This window comes from Equus przewalskii, chromosome 2, assembly GCF_037783145.1.
Source record: "Equus przewalskii isolate Varuska chromosome 2, EquPr2, whole genome shotgun sequence".
Lineage (NCBI taxonomy): Eukaryota > Metazoa > Chordata > Mammalia > Perissodactyla > Equidae > Equus > Equus przewalskii.
Genome location: NC_091832.1, coordinates 25,415,019 through 25,430,338, shown reverse-complemented (window position 1 = coordinate 25,430,338; position 15,320 = coordinate 25,415,019). Strand labels below are relative to the sequence as shown.

General features: G+C 46.4%; 1 protein-coding gene and 1 non-coding gene across 51 annotated transcripts in view; both read right to left on the bottom strand.

The window, feature by feature from the left end:
* Positions 1-815: 815 nt before the first annotated feature.
* Positions 816-15,320, bottom strand: part of PUM1 (pumilio RNA binding family member 1) — a 122,649-nt gene continuing 108,144 nt past the window's right edge. For all 50 annotated transcript variants that reach the window (XM_070596299.1, XM_070596313.1, XM_070596293.1 and 47 more), the window contains 5 exons: positions 14,263-14,400; positions 11,874-11,999; positions 10,551-10,672; positions 5,743-5,935; positions 816-2,644 (listed from right to left, as the gene is read on the bottom strand). In XM_070596299.1, the coding sequence (XP_070452400.1) occupies positions 2,513-2,644; positions 5,743-5,935; positions 10,551-10,672; positions 11,874-11,999; positions 14,263-14,400 (711 nt within the window). In that variant the 3' untranslated portion in view covers positions 816-2,512. The remainder of the gene's footprint in view (positions 2,645-5,742; positions 5,936-10,550; positions 10,673-11,873; positions 12,000-14,262; positions 14,401-15,320) is intronic.
* Positions 4,843-4,927, bottom strand: LOC139082140 (small nucleolar RNA SNORD103/SNORD85). The gene has a single exon (XR_011537869.1). It is a non-coding gene; the product is annotated as a small nucleolar RNA SNORD103/SNORD85 (small nucleolar RNA).

Below are 15,320 nucleotides of genomic sequence, written 5' to 3'. Positions count from 1 at the left end.
CGGCAGCCACTGAGGCTCCACCTCCAGACAGGAACCTGTGGGGCTCACCCTGGCTCCCCGGCTGGGCCCATCCTGCAGTCGCCAACACTGAGCTGAGTTTCAGTGGCGGTTTTTGCCGAAGCCGCTTCTGGAGCAGAGGTGAAGAAGAGAAGGTGGGCATGCTCAGGCACAGGTGACAGAGCCAGACCCCTTGTACTAAAAGCTGGAGGAGGTCCCCAATCTGAGGATAAGATGAGCAAACTGGGAAACAGGGCCAGCCTGGGCCAGCCTCCGGCTGTGGGCACGGGTGGGTGGGGCGAAGACAGGAGCAGCCCAATCAGAGGAAAGGGAAGGGGGCCCCGACAGAGCGGGCAGCAATCCAGATGCCTCAGAGAACGAGGCGCCCCAACACTCAGCTGGGAGACGTTTGTAACTGACTGGGTTCTAATCTGGACCTCGGGCCCACAAACGCCGCAGGGCCAGAGCGCCAACGAAGAGCAGAGACGAGAACAGGCCCTCTGCGGATGTGCCCCGCCATGAGGGCGCAGACTCGGGGCCAGGGCAGCGAAGATACTGAGCCTTCAATAGAAACTGGAAATGTGGATTAATGTGGAATGTCTTGGATTTGAAAGCACTGGGCATGCTAAACCCAACATCTTAGGGTCAAATTGGGCTCAAGAGCCATCAGTTTGACACCCCAGCCCTATTCCAATTCTGTCCCCTCGCCCACCCTCCTCACAAACAGAAACAAAGCAAGCAGAAAGAGGCACAAACAAGGAAAGGGCTGTCCTGGGGCACTATAATAGGGGGTAAAAAAGCTAAAATAAAGCGCAAACTCAGATTCCAAAGTTCTGTATTTTTCAAAATAAAGATCACACATTGTTTAGAGACAATCTACACAAGAGTTACAAAAAATAGTTGCCCAGGCATAAGCATACACAGGTTTGTTAATTATACACATATGGTTACAAGTGTGCTTGCAAAAAAGTTCATTGGAAATATACACAAGGCTCTGGAAATGTACACCGTGTAGTGTTACAATTCTATATTCAAACAAGGAAAATTGACAGTATGTTACATTCACTTACAAGTAGACAAAATGCAAAATACAGTTCATCTTCTGTACAAAAAGGAGGGCAATTCACACTTTACAAGGGGACAGGGCTCGGACTGTAAGGGAAGCTGGGGCGGGGCTGGACTTTGCACGTCCTTTTGACTGTCACAAAATAAGCAAAACGTTACTTTTTAGGGTAAAAAAAACACTACTGTGAACTGAATCATCTTGAATAACATTTAGAAAGGATTTCGCTACTGTCTGACTAGATGACAAATAAAACCAAGCTATTTTTTCTTTTTAAACATTAACTAGGCTGTATAAAGAACATTTATTCCTTCAAAAGAAAAAAAAATTTACTTCTGGTTGAAATTACAATTTACAATATACAACACTATAGGCTACGACCATAAAAGGTGTGAATATACACTGAATGCACAGGGCTGGCTAATTCTCTTTTCTTACCAAAAAACGTGTTTATGTTGATTCAAACTTCTCCACATTTACATTACAGGTATACAAATGTACAATTGTACAATCAAAAGTATGTTCGACTACTAGGGTACATTATAGATACAGATTAGACATCAAAACAAGAAAATACTACAAATTTGTATATATGCAAAGTCTACACCAAGTATACACTATATATTTATAGAAGCAAGACCAAAAGCAGAGTTGGATTTTTTTTTTCTCATGCTAAATAATCAGATTTTGCCTTTCAATGTGAACAGAAAAAACTCCAGTAGGCAGTAAACAATTCCACCTGCCCGGCCTTCAGAGACGCCCGGGTGCTCGCGTCCCCTCCTCACGACGCAGGCCGCACCATGCCCTCAGCGTCAGTCTCCAAAAAGGCAAGCTGACAAGCGCCATAAACTTCAGGTCATCAACTGAAGCTCTAGCAACTCTGAAACAATGTTCATTATATATATATTTATATATATATTTTTTATAAACAGCGTTAAATGCCAGTTTGGGGTCATTTAACTGAAATTCAAACTTCTCAGGTTTTTTTATTTGTTTTTGTTTTTTACTAAAATGAGGAGGTGGGAAAGAGCTATTTGCAAAACTTGCCAGTAAGGCAAATGAGTTAAAAACCTTTTTTCTTTTTTTTTTTTAACTTTTTTTAACCAACCACCCTGAAAGTTTCCGCACGTGGAATATAGATACAGCGTTGAACAAAATATGCGGCCTCCATGTACACTGGTTACCTATGTACAAGTCTCCTATACACCGGTAAAACTGCAGGGCAATCAGTCAATTAAAAAAAATAATTAGTACATGTTATGCGTAATAAAATTAAACAAATTTACAAAGGCTTTTCCACTTGTGGATTTGATTCCTTTTTCGGAGGAGAGGATAACCCTGGAGCAACCGTGACCCATTTCAGATTCTGCACTAGAACATCTCTGGTTGCTGGTTGGATCCGCCAGTGGGCCAGTGAGGTCAGTGGGAATGAGGGGGCAGGGCAACACTGACTCAGATGATACCATTAGGGGGGCCGCAGATGGGCCCTAAGTCAACGCCATTCTTCATGTAGTACTTCTCCAACTTGGCCAGAATGTGCTTGCCATAGGTGTACTTGCGAAGAGTTGCGATGTGGGGCCGGATCTGGGGAGGAAGCACAGCTGTGTTACTCCGGCCTGAAAACAGACCTGGGCAGGCTCCCGGTGTGCTCCCAGACGCTGCCTCCAGAGCACCAGCAGACGAGCAGGGCAGTCCTGCCCGGAGTGCTGACGCAGGACGGGAGGGCTCCAGGGGCCGGACGGCCACAGAGCACATCCAGGACAGAATGTAGAGACAGTGCATCCTGACCGAAGATCGCACGGTTCCCACCACCACCTCACAGCGCCTTCCAGGGGCATGCGCTTAGCCTCTCTGGGCCCACAAGGCACCTCAGCTCCCTGAGGAGTGGAGGCTTCCTTTCCGGGCACCATGAATCCTGAGCTCACCCCCAGACCCTGTCCTCCAGTTCACAGAAGCTACTAATGACAAGAAAAACGACCAATGTGAGCCAGGCACTGCTCGTTTAAGCCTCATATGGAAGGCTGTGCCCACTTTACTGATGAGAAAATGAAGGCACAGGGGTTAAGTCAAATGGCTAATAAGGAATAGCACAGTACTTGAGCCTGACTGTCTGGCTCCTCCAGAAATTCCTGTTCTCCCCACCGCGCTCTCACGGCACTGCCTACTGCGCCGCCCCCACCCTCTCCCACCCAGGCTCGGCTCAGCTCCAGCAGCCTTCTCTTCCGCTCTCCCCTCCCCGGGTGGATCCACGTTGAGCAGTCCGGTGCATCCTCGACGAGGAGAGGCGTCTGCTCTCTGGAACCACCTTCCTGTTCCATGAGTTCATGGGGCTTTCTGCACGCCTCAGCTACAGCATGCAACACACTGCGTGTAACAATCATCTGCTTGTCTATCCATCATTCCACAGACAGTGAAGGAACATGGCTTATCAACCTGCTTCCCCATCCAGACTCACAGTGCACACTCAAACACACTGGACAACGGGCCGGGGCAGATGGACGCCCTCCAGACTGAAAGCTCCATGCGGGCAACAAGTTTCGTCTGTTTAGCTGTGTCCTCAAAGCAAGGAAGAGACAAGTAGTTCTAGACACCACTTCTGCACCCCACACAGGACACAAACCCACATCAGCTATCACATTCTCATGGAAGAGCCTACGTGGTAAACTATTAACAGTCCTTGGCTCAAATTCTGAGCTGTGTGACCCAGACCTTGCCTAACTTCTCTAAACGCATCTGTAAAAAGGATGCGATTAGGCTACACCTCGGCTTGGGTTGCAGTGAGGACTATGGATGTGGCTGGTGTGTTTGTCATGAGAACTCAGGAGCCCTCCTTCTAGAAACTGAGATTCAGTCATTCTCCTCTCCGTCCCTGGGCCTGGCTCACATGAGTCCAGCCACTTCACATCTCTCCTCCTCCAGACAAAACTCTAACCACCCACACGCGTGCGTGTGCACTGTGGCTGAACCCCATTTATTCCTTGATTGAATGGGAGATGAAAGTAATCAACTTGCTCCACTCTCAATGTTTCCTCTGGCTAAAAAGGACGCTGCCTGGATGTGAAAGAGCTGAAAAACTCTTACTTTCTTAGATTCTTGGGACGACTCCTCCTCTCAACTCCCTCACTAAACCAACTGCTAAGCCCCATTCTATCCACTTCTCTTCAACCGCAAAGCCACCAGCATCTCCGGGCCTCCTCTCCTGCTGCCCCCCTTCCTCCAGGTTACTCATCAGCCAGCACAACTGTCCGACAGGCAAACGCGACTGTGGCGCCACAGCCCTGTCCTCCTGGACGTGCTCCACTCCTTCAAACACACCGTCTTGTCCTGCTTCCGAGCCTTCACTCACCAGCTTCCCCCTGCCCAGAATGACTCAGGGCTTTATTCAAACGTCACTATCCTGGGAGCCTTCTCTGTACCCCCATATTAGAAGAGGCACTCTGCCACACTCTTACACAGCCCTCCCCACTGCTCACCCAGCATCACCGAACTGTCTGTGCACACACCATCACGTGCACCGACACAGCAGCCCATGTGAAAGGAGGGCCTGCCATGGAGTATGCACACTTATTAATAAGGATTTGTGAATGAATGAATGAAAGGCCATGCTTTCAACTTCTGCATATCTCCAACACTCCCTCTGCCAGCACTGGTGTCTCAACACGCACATCTGTGCGTCTCACAACCTAAGGACTCTGGACTCTCCCAGCCTTCAACTGCCATCACCGTCACTGGTGCGGGGTTGTCTCGTGTCTTGTTTCGAACTGGAGGTGCCGGGTGCCTCGTCTGGCTCAGAACTTGAGTCCATAACACAGATTCTCATTACCGAACCTTGTTCTCAGTGAGGGCAAGTGGCTCATCATTGCCAGACCACGGCCATGCCTCCAGTGAGGAGAGCTGAGGGAGTTCAGAGTCCCCAGGCCGAGGGGTCAGGTCAGCAGCCCGAGGCTCGCAGCACTGCCTGGCACAAGCATGGCTGCAGCACACCCGCCCGCGGCTTGGTTTTGCTCCTGGGCCCTGCGGCCTGGGTGGGGCCGGCTGGACCTGCTCTGTGACTGTCCCTGAAGCCGTGGGCTTCTCCAGGTGCTGCGTCAGCTCCCACTCACAGCACCTGGGGACAGTTCAGATTTCTGCCCCTCTTTTCCTAACTCCTCTTCAGCCTGGACTTCTCCCGCAAACCTCCCTTCAAAGACTCGGGGCACGCGCTCCCCCTGCTCTCCCACACAATGCTCTGTGGGCAGGAATCAGTCTCCGTCGTCTCTGTGCTGGTGTCTGGCAGAGAGCGGGCCTAAGGTCAATGTGCCAGAGCAGGCCCTGCAGTGGGCAGGCAGGCACTCAGTAAATGGCGGTGGAAGGAAGGGAGGAGGAGGAGGAGGAGGAAGTGAAGGAAATAAGGTGAGCAGGTGGATTCGCGGGACTGAGAAGCTGGTCTCCTAGGAGCAGGGGGTAGAAGCACGGCCTGAGGATGAGGGAGGGAAACCCCTCAAAAGACCAAGGGAGTTAGTGATCGAGGAGGGCTGGCAAACGTGGGGACAATGGACACTCTGGATGAAAGGGAAAAGCACAGCATGAGACACAGTCTAGTGACAAACTCTGCAAGCAGCAAGATGTTCCCCTCCTTCGCATTCACGTGAAGAACCCAAGGCCTTGCTCACTCCCTGAGTGACATCTACCAACACGCCTACCTTGTGCATGACGATCTTGCGCTGGGCGGGCTCCGCCACATCAATCATCTTCTGGACCACGTAGTTAGCATACTGGTCCTTCATCATGGTGTATAAGGCACTGTGGGGACCATCGTTCATGGTGCACACCTCATCGATAAGCACAGCGCGCTCTGTACGGGAGGCATGAGTGACACACTTCTCCACAACATTGCTGTAATGAGACAAACCCAGGGACAACTCTGAGAAGACGGAACCTGTTAGGATGAGCTTGCCTGGCCTCCGCCCTGAACACAGGACCAGTAGCAAAAGAGATCTGAACATTTCTGGAAGATTAATTCATCAAGCGTTCAGCTCTATGAAACTCTGCGCCTTTCCCACCTGTGGCTTCCCATGTGAACCAGGGTGAGACCAGGTCTTGGAGGGTACCACACCCAACCCTCTGACAGGTGAGGTTAACAAGCCCAGGTAAGTGAAGGGACTTAAACGCAAGGCTCACAAGACTGGTTACTAGCTGAACTGGTTAACGAGCATAATTTCAACACAAGCAAAATCGACGAATCCTTTCCTCACTCTGTGAGCTCGCTGAGGCCAAGCGCAAGCCTGCCTTATGTCTGTACCGCTGGTGCCGGGCACAGAGCGCGGCCTGGAGAGGCTCCAGGGGCTTACTGAGTGAAGAAACAGACGAGCAGGAAGCACACCACTCGATCAGCTACCTCATGCTGCCTCCTAAAGCGTCTAAAAGCAAGAAGAACCTTACAGGTCTGTCCACACTGCTAAACGCTTCGCAAATAGATCATCTTGCGAAAGGAAAAAGAAATGTGGCTACATTAAATCAGTTTTTCTACAGGCCAGAGGGACTGTAGAGAGTGATGAAATTACACACCAAGCCATGCCCATGGCTGTTTCCATCCAGGGGGACTGACTGCTCATTAATGTTTGGTTTATAAGTCAATACTACTTTGAATCTGCGGTTCGGGGAGTATGGGGAAGTCGTGTGGGGTGGACGAGCAATGCATATGATCTGCATTTGTATTGCTGGAGCCGACACCTGACAGAGAGAACCTGTGGTGAGCGGGCAGTGGCTGGCTGTGCAGAGTTCACAACTGCGGGAGGTGCTCTGGACCACAGAGCACTCAAGTAGAAAAGGAAAAGAGTTCAGACCTGGCTAACGCAGAAAGCTCTTTTCTGACAATCCTGAAGGATGGCCGTTTAGCCTGCTTGGGAATTCCCAATGACGTGGAAGCAAGTACTTCCTAGGGCACCCTACCATCCAGGTGAATGGCTCCTTACACACGCACCCTACCATCCAGGTGAATGGCTCCTTACACACGCAGCAAAGCAGCCTTCCCTGAAATTGCACCGTTCACCTATTTTACCTTCAGGGGCTGGAAAGGACACGTGTGCCTACTCCAGGAGCACCTGAAGGCAGGGACGGCATCTTATTTCTTCTTCCAAAAGCCAGCTCTCTGGCTATTTGAACACTCATCACAAATAACCGTCAGCAGAATAATTCCCTATTCCAGAGGTTTTCAAACCATAAGAAGGTGTCTGTTGTTTCACGGAGCTCTGGAAGCATCTTCCCGCTGTTAGCTGGTTTTGCACATTGAGCTTATGCATGTGCTTTTACTTAGAAAACAAAATTCTCAAGCTGAAATGTTCAAGAACTACCATCCTACCAGACATTTCTTCAATCTTTCTTCCTAAGATATACAGTGTATATCAAATCTAGTGAGCTAATCCATCAAATCTAATTAAGACAACAGGCTCTCCCCTCCGGGGCGGAGATATGAGAAAACTTTTTTTCCCCACCTTCCTTTCAGAGTACCATGCAATTCTAGCATGAGCTGAAGGTGTGGCCCTGTGGACGTGACTCTCCTAATACCCACTGGCTTCTCCCTTAGCAGAAAAGAGTTAAGATATTACTGATCTGGGTCAGAGAGCACAAAGCCAGTCATGACCTCCCAATGTCCAGACAAAGAATTCAAGTCTTCTCGGCCCTGCTTGGCTGGGTTGCCCCTTCAGCCAGTCCAGGCCAGCATCCCCCACAAAGTGGTCGGGATTAGAGCAGGACTTTCTGCTAAACTGGGCTGAGGACAGGACACTCAGCACTGACCCGGCTTCCAGGAAAGCAAGCAGGGAGAGCAGCTACCGGCACAGCATCCGACTTGACTGACGCCTCCCCCCCCCAACACACCATCGACGTCGTCTCAGTCTTTAAAGTTTATTCTAGTGTTTCAGAAACTGTGGTGACCACCTCATTTGTGGGCAGTGAAATCCACTTAGTGATTTGTGACCGGCTTTTTTCTTTAATGAAACAGAACAGTAAGCACGGGAATGAGTCACGGGCAGCACAGTTTCAGTCGCGTGTGTGCAAGTGCCTTTGCACGCAAAGTCGATGACAACTTACTCTCTATTCTGGGTCACCGTCAAAAATGTCAGAAAGTAACTAATCTGTTTTATTGGTATATTTCTTTTGATTTATTTTCAAGTTTACTGGCTCCTTTTCCATTATTTACTATTCAGGCCATACAGATGATTTTATTTCAGGTGATATATTTTTTTCTATTCTAGAACTTCCATTTTGTTCTTTTTCTAAGTTTCTAATTTTCTACTAACATTTCTTATCTTTTCACTCATTACAAGTATATTCTCCTTTACGTCCTTGAGTTTAACTAAAATAGCCGCCTTATCATCCTTCTCTGTGGACATCTGGATGGTGGTCTGGAACTATGCATTCGTTGTTTTTTTTTCTTTTTTCTTGAGTATAGGTCACATTTTCCTGTTACCTAGACACAAGCGAGTGATACACTGCTGAAAGTGAGTTCCATTATGTTCCTCCAAAGAGTGTTACTCCCACATCCCCTTCTTCTAGTGCAGTTAACTTGACTGAACTCAAACAGCAAACATCTCCCATTCAGCAGGCAGCAGCAGAAATCTCAGTTCAATTACTTGGGCTGCCTCAAGTCTGTCCCATGCAAGCGTGGTTCAGGAGTCAACCAGATACTTGGGAAGTTTAAATTTGGGCCTCCCCCCTCTGGTTCTCTTCCTTTCCAGGACTTCTCCCGTTACTTTGTCCTTCCTATTGTCATGGGTGCCCCAAACTATGCCTTGTGGGAACCCTGGAGATTTTCTATTCCAACTTTAGGAGCCCAGCCTGGAGCAGACTGGGAAGTACCTACAGAATAAAAGTTATTAAAAATGGGAAATTTCCTGATTAGAGTCGACAATACTGTATATTATACGCTTCAAAGTTGCTAAGAGACTAGATCTTAACAGTTCTCAACACACACACAAAAATGTTAATCATGTGACATGGCAAAGGTGTTAACTAAGGCTACTGTAGTAATCATGTGGCAACATATAAACATATCACAGCAACATACTGTCCACCTCAAACTTACACAACGCTCTATGTCAAGAATAGCACAAAAAGAAAAAAAAGATTTTTTTAAGGGGCCAAGGAATTTTCCCCAGTGCAATTACCTTCCTCCAAGTATCAACAGCCACCCAACTCCCCTCTCCCCCCTTACCTACCTGCTCTTGGTCACTCTCTAATATCTTCAGGTAGTTTTTTTGCCATTTTGTCCACAAGTCTTTTTTTTTTCTTTTGAGGAAAATTAGCCCTGAGCTAACTGCTGCCAATCCTCCTCTTTTTGCTGAGGAAGACTGGCCCTGAGCTAACATCTATGCCCATCTTCCTCTACTTTATATGTGGGACACCAGCCACAGCATGGCTTGCCAAGTGGTGCCATATCTGCACCCAGGATCCTAACCAGCGAACCCTGGGCCACCAAATCGGAATGTGCGAACTTAACCACTGCGCCACCAGGCTGGCCCCCACAATTTATACTACTTCTCTGTGGGAGGGTTGGGCCCACAGTGGTTATTTGGTCATTACCAAACCACAAGTCTACTGTAATATTAATACTTACTCTATATCCAAGGGTGAGATATTAAACACACTGGACAAAAAAGTAAACAGGCCAGTGACCCAAGAAGAAACCTCACAGACTCTGACCCTTCCTCCCTGGTGCTGGCAAATGTCCCAAAAAAAAGCAACACAAGGTCCAGGAGATGAGCCTGACACGGTTAGACTACTGCAGCACTGGCTCTACGAGTGCTTTCCTTTCTTTGCTCTATTTTCCATGCTGTAATAAGATTTCACAAATTAAAACTAAACAAGTTAAAAACATCAAGTTTGTATGAGTCCCACCTGCCTTGCAATTTATCCTACACACCAGATAAGAAAAACAGTCCAAAAATACAAATGTACTGTGTACATTAGAAGACCATACCACTGAGCCACTGGAGGGCCATCAGTGTCTTCTCCAACCTCTGCCACTTATAAGCTACCTAAAACATCTTTCACAACCTGGGAAGAACTAGTGCGTTTTATTCTTGAGCTGGGACCATATGAAGAATGGAAAGGAAATTCTAAGAATAAGACCCGCACAGAGATAAGGTATACTGCCTCTCAGTTGAAGAGACAGAGGAGTAAAGGCCAGAAGAGGAAACGGAGGAAAGAACACTTCACAATTCCAAACAAAAAAGTTAACGAAATGTTCAGTTTATCAAAGTATAAAACATATTCTTTAGAAACATATCCCCCAGATTTCACAGTGGCTGACTAGGGAAGTGAGCCCACGAAGGGACTTTTCAGGTTTTATATTTGTAGAAGAACTATTTGACTTTTAAGATATGTATACTTAAAGAAAAACAAACATTTTTTAAAAAAAGAAGAAATTTCATTTTTGCTCTCTAGACCTGAAAATACTTTTTGATCCTCTCTTACGGAAAGCAGAGTGTGTGTGATTCAAAGCACATACCTCGCAAATTTGTGCTGACTCAGTACAAGCACATTGCCTCGGATTTCTGCCACGATTTTACTTTTATCCTCAGGACGACCGTGCTCCAGTACATGCTGGATTACATAATTTCCGTATTGATCCTGTTTGAGAAACAACAAGAGAAATGAAATTTGTGTACAAACAAGCTCCGTGGGCTGCCCACGTCCATCTACTCGACACCCATCTTCCCGCAGCGCCACGACGGCTCACCTGCACCCAGACCAACACACAATTTTACAAACGGACAGGCAGTGACACTCCTTCCCTATCAGTACAACACAGGAACACGCTACCACCAAACGATGGAATGTTTCTCTACACGCTTATGCCCAAAGGTCCCAGTTGGGCCCTTAATAAAGCAGCCTACACCCTACACACTCTACACCTACACCCTACACAAAAACATAGACATCCTCTCATTAAAAAAGAATTTTAAGGGAGGGGAGGTGGGAATAAAGAGCTATTTTTCCTCCAAAGAGAAATGTACAAATGGTTCACTGAACCTATCTAAAAAAACAAAAACTGGAAACAATGTTTATGTACAACAAAACAGGCAACAGCTAATTAAATAAGATCACAAGCATATAATGGCTGTGCTCGGCCGTCTAAAGTGTAAGATACTTTGAGAGGATAAACGTGTGCAAATAAGGAATTCCAGAGGCAAAAATATTCATTTGTAAGATGTAAAGAAGAGTGTACAAATAGCTTTTTTTCAGTGCCAATGCCAAACGTGTGCTTCTGGACGGTAAGATTATGGTTTGTTTCTTTTGTTCTGCTTCTACTTTCTGCACTTGCAAATTTGTCTACAATGAATATTTAATACATTGATGATCTCACAACTCCTACCAAAACAAACAAGAAATGTTAACAAAAAAACTTCCTTCAGTACAACACTACATATAGAAAGTGTTCAAATGGTCAGTGTGGGCGAAATTTTTAGTGGTAGAAGCAAGACAAAGTTTCAAAGCCAGAAAGAAGAAATCAACTAATCCCTTTAGTTCATTTGAAATGATGACACTGAGACCCAGGAGATGAAGCGGCCTGTGGTGACACAGCGAGCTAGGCCAGCACAGAGCTCAGGTAGGCGGAGGTCTCCGCGCCCAGGCCCAGGCCCAGGTTCCAGTCATCACCCACATGGAGAAAACACGAATTGGGCTGGTGTAAATGAAAACTTGCCCAGAACTTCAGCGGCATGTTAAACACATCAACATGACCCCTTCCAGAACGGATCCCCGCGCTGAGCAGACGTGGGCCGCGCGAGCCCACGGGTGTCTGCAGTTGCTCTACTGGCAACTCCACTACCTGTACAAGCTGCTCTGTATGCTGGTGAAGCTCCTCTAAGATGGGGAGTGTCTGGTCAGGGAGGCAGTGCTCCAGGATCCTCTGAATCACTCGGCAGCCATAAGGATGTGTGGACAAAGCAAATACCTAGGGCAGACACACACACATAAGAAAGCCAAAAATGACAGCCGCCACTTTCAGCACTTCAGCATTGTTTATATATATTATCCCGTTAATCTTCACACCAACCCTGAGACAGAGTCAGGAGTATTCTCAGCATCCAGATGAGAAAACTGCAGCTCCTAGAAGTCTGCATAATGTGCCCAGTCATACAGGAGTAAATGACAGAGCCAGGATCGTTTCCTAGGCCGACTCAAAAGCCCAATTTTAAATATGGCATTTACGTTCTCTCTACAAACAATAAGGGGGGGGGGGGGGGCGCCATTTCTTAACTATTCTAGGAAATCATAGATGTACATAAATTCAGAGCTGAAAATGACTTTCCCAAGGAGCCTAGAAAGGAAGGGAGAATTAGTCAAGGTCAAGAAAAACACAAGAGTCCACAGAGTCAAAAGTGAGAGCTAAAAACAAGAAGACAAAGGCTGGGATCAAATCCTGAAGGCTTCACAGAACCGCACTGCAACGCTGTGAATTGAACCGGGGTGTGTTCCAACATAAACAAGAGCTTCCTCTTTTGTTGGGTCTGGAGCAAGACAAGCACATGGGCTTCAGACCCAAACCACTCAATCTCAAGTCTGCCCTTCCTAGTTGAGTGACATGGGGCAACCTGCACCTCAGATCTGTTATCAAGAGCAATGACAGTAACGATAAGAACAGCAGCAACAGCTAACACTTATCGGACGTTTACCAAGCGACAGTCACTGCACAAGCACTTCATACACAGCTTTAGATACGCGGCTGTCTGTGGACACCTGCATACTCAAGCAGTGTAGTGCACGATTCTCCTTGACTTTAGCTTTATAAAAATGCTAAACACTCAGTCTGGAATAACTGACTGGTTACACACCTAGGCCAGGAGCGCTGGATCACGGGAAACATAAATGTTGAACTTTCAAAGAGGACACTAAATGATTTTCCAAGAAGGTTGTGCTAGTATCTCTTCCCACCAGCAGCATAGCAGATTCCACATTCCCGCCAGTACGCAGTAACCAATAGGGAGAAAATGGTCTATCACCCGGGACCTTATTTTGCATTTTCTTGACTACTAATGGAATTATTTTTTCATATGACTACTGGCAATTTGTGTTTCTTCTGTCTATTCACGCTTCTGGCCCATTTTTGCATTAGCTGGTATTGTTCTCTTTGAATACAGAGTTCTTTACATATTCTGGTTATCAATTGTTTGGCAGTTCACCTTCAAAATATTCTCTCCCACTTGGTGGCTTAATCTTTTTACTTTCTTGTTGTATATTTCGATAAACATAAGATCTTAATTTTAAAGTAAACAGGTCTACTTTTTTTCATTAACTCAGAAAACCCCAATAACACCCTGGGTTAATGTCTGTAATGTACTTAACCAATGCCAGAATTAAACAAACCCCAAAACCTAAACAACTCTAAAATTCTATTTCCATATAGGCTTCACAGGATACATGACTACACTTGAAAATCTACTTGGTATTTCCATTCTTTTTTCCCTTTCCTAAAAAAAAAACCAGAAGACAATTCACACACCCAAGAAGGAGATGTGCTTTACTCTCTTGTCCCACCTTAGCTTAGGAAGATGTGAGGATGTTGTTTTTTTTGGCAAAAGACATTGATAACAATAGCCAATTAAGTGGCAATTCTGGAAAAACCAAGGCATAAGAAGACATCAACTCTGTTTGGAAGCCGGTCCTAACAGCACACGGGCTCTTGCGACGCACAGGTAAACGGGAGAAATTAGAAGCTTTAGATGCTTTCTCTGGTTGTGTGGCCACTTAACAGAGTTCAAACCAATCTGATCACTGCCCCGCCCCACCCCCCAAAATTCAGCAAGAAGCACCTTGTTATTTAAAAAATTTATTCACACATGACCTGCAAGATTAGTTCTGTAAGTGATTTGAATTTTAAAATGCAATTAAACTTTTGAACATCAAGATGAATAGCACTTAACCAAAGCAAAAAATTTCTTCTTCAAACATGGGATTTAATCCTAACAATTCTAGTGACAGTATGTCATCCCACACGAACAGAACGTGTATTAACGATGGATAGAAGCCCCATGGACAGTTAAGGCAGAGACGTGGGTACACAGAGCTGGGTATCTGACACCACTGAACAGGACTGCTATTTCCTGCGGTCTAAGACAGTAAGCACCAGAGAACACCCCACAAATCCTACCCCGCTCTCTGCACACAATGGAAATACCCATCCACTGTTTCCCGTATTTCTTTCCTAAGTCACTTACCTGCCCCTTAAATGCATCGATGATAAACTGCAAAGACTGGGGCTGCACACACTCAATGCATTTCTGAACCACGTGGTTGCCGTTCTGGTCCTTCACACACTTCAGGACGTGGCCATCTAGTTCCCGAACCATCTCATTCTATTGGAGACAAGGAAAGAAAGCACCACCAGAATCACAGCGAGCAAACACCTGGACAATCAACGCTCATTCCCAGACACAACCGCAGCGAATTCATGATAATCAAAGTCAAACAACTCAGCTGTGGCACTATGACAAACTGGCAACAAATGAGGACTAGAGTGTTTCCCAGGTTAGCAAATTTCCTCTAACAGTTGCCAGTCTAAAAAAGGTCTCTAACTTGCAAAAGACCTCTGGGAGTTTTAAAAAATGTAGACATCTTCAAATAGAAAGGACCCTATAAAAGTACAGCGTATTGGAGAATTTCACATCCGAGTCATCATGTTTCTATCAGGACGACACTATGAGGTCGTCTGATCAACAAGGACAGCGTTTCCTCTACAGCGCACTCCAGTCGAGGCAGAGCTCAAAGTGCCTCACATCTCTCGACTCAACGAATTCTTACAAGAATCTCAGGCAATGGACACTATTATAGATGAGGAAATCGAGGCACAGACAAACTAAATGACTTATTAAAATCACACACCTACACTGCAAAGATTCAAATCTAAGCAATCTGGCTACTGTGGTGTTGTTTTAAGACAGTGTCAGCAAACCACCTGTCAGTTATCTATTATCCTGCACGCCCCCTCCACCCATATATATGAGGAAATTAAGTCTGAGAGGAGCTAACCAATGTACTTCAGACTATAGATAGAAAGTGACTGAATCAGAACTTTAGCCCATGTCTGTGACTCCGACATGATCTTTCTGCCAGTCCACAGTGACTGCCATGTCAGCAGGAACAATACTCAGTTAAGTAATGACAAGTGTCCATACTCAGGGAATCTAGAGGAAGGTCAGATATTGAGAGAGAGAGAGTGTGTGTGTAGGGAACGGGTGGAGGGGACAAGGGTGCAGGCAGAGAGATGCTGGGATTT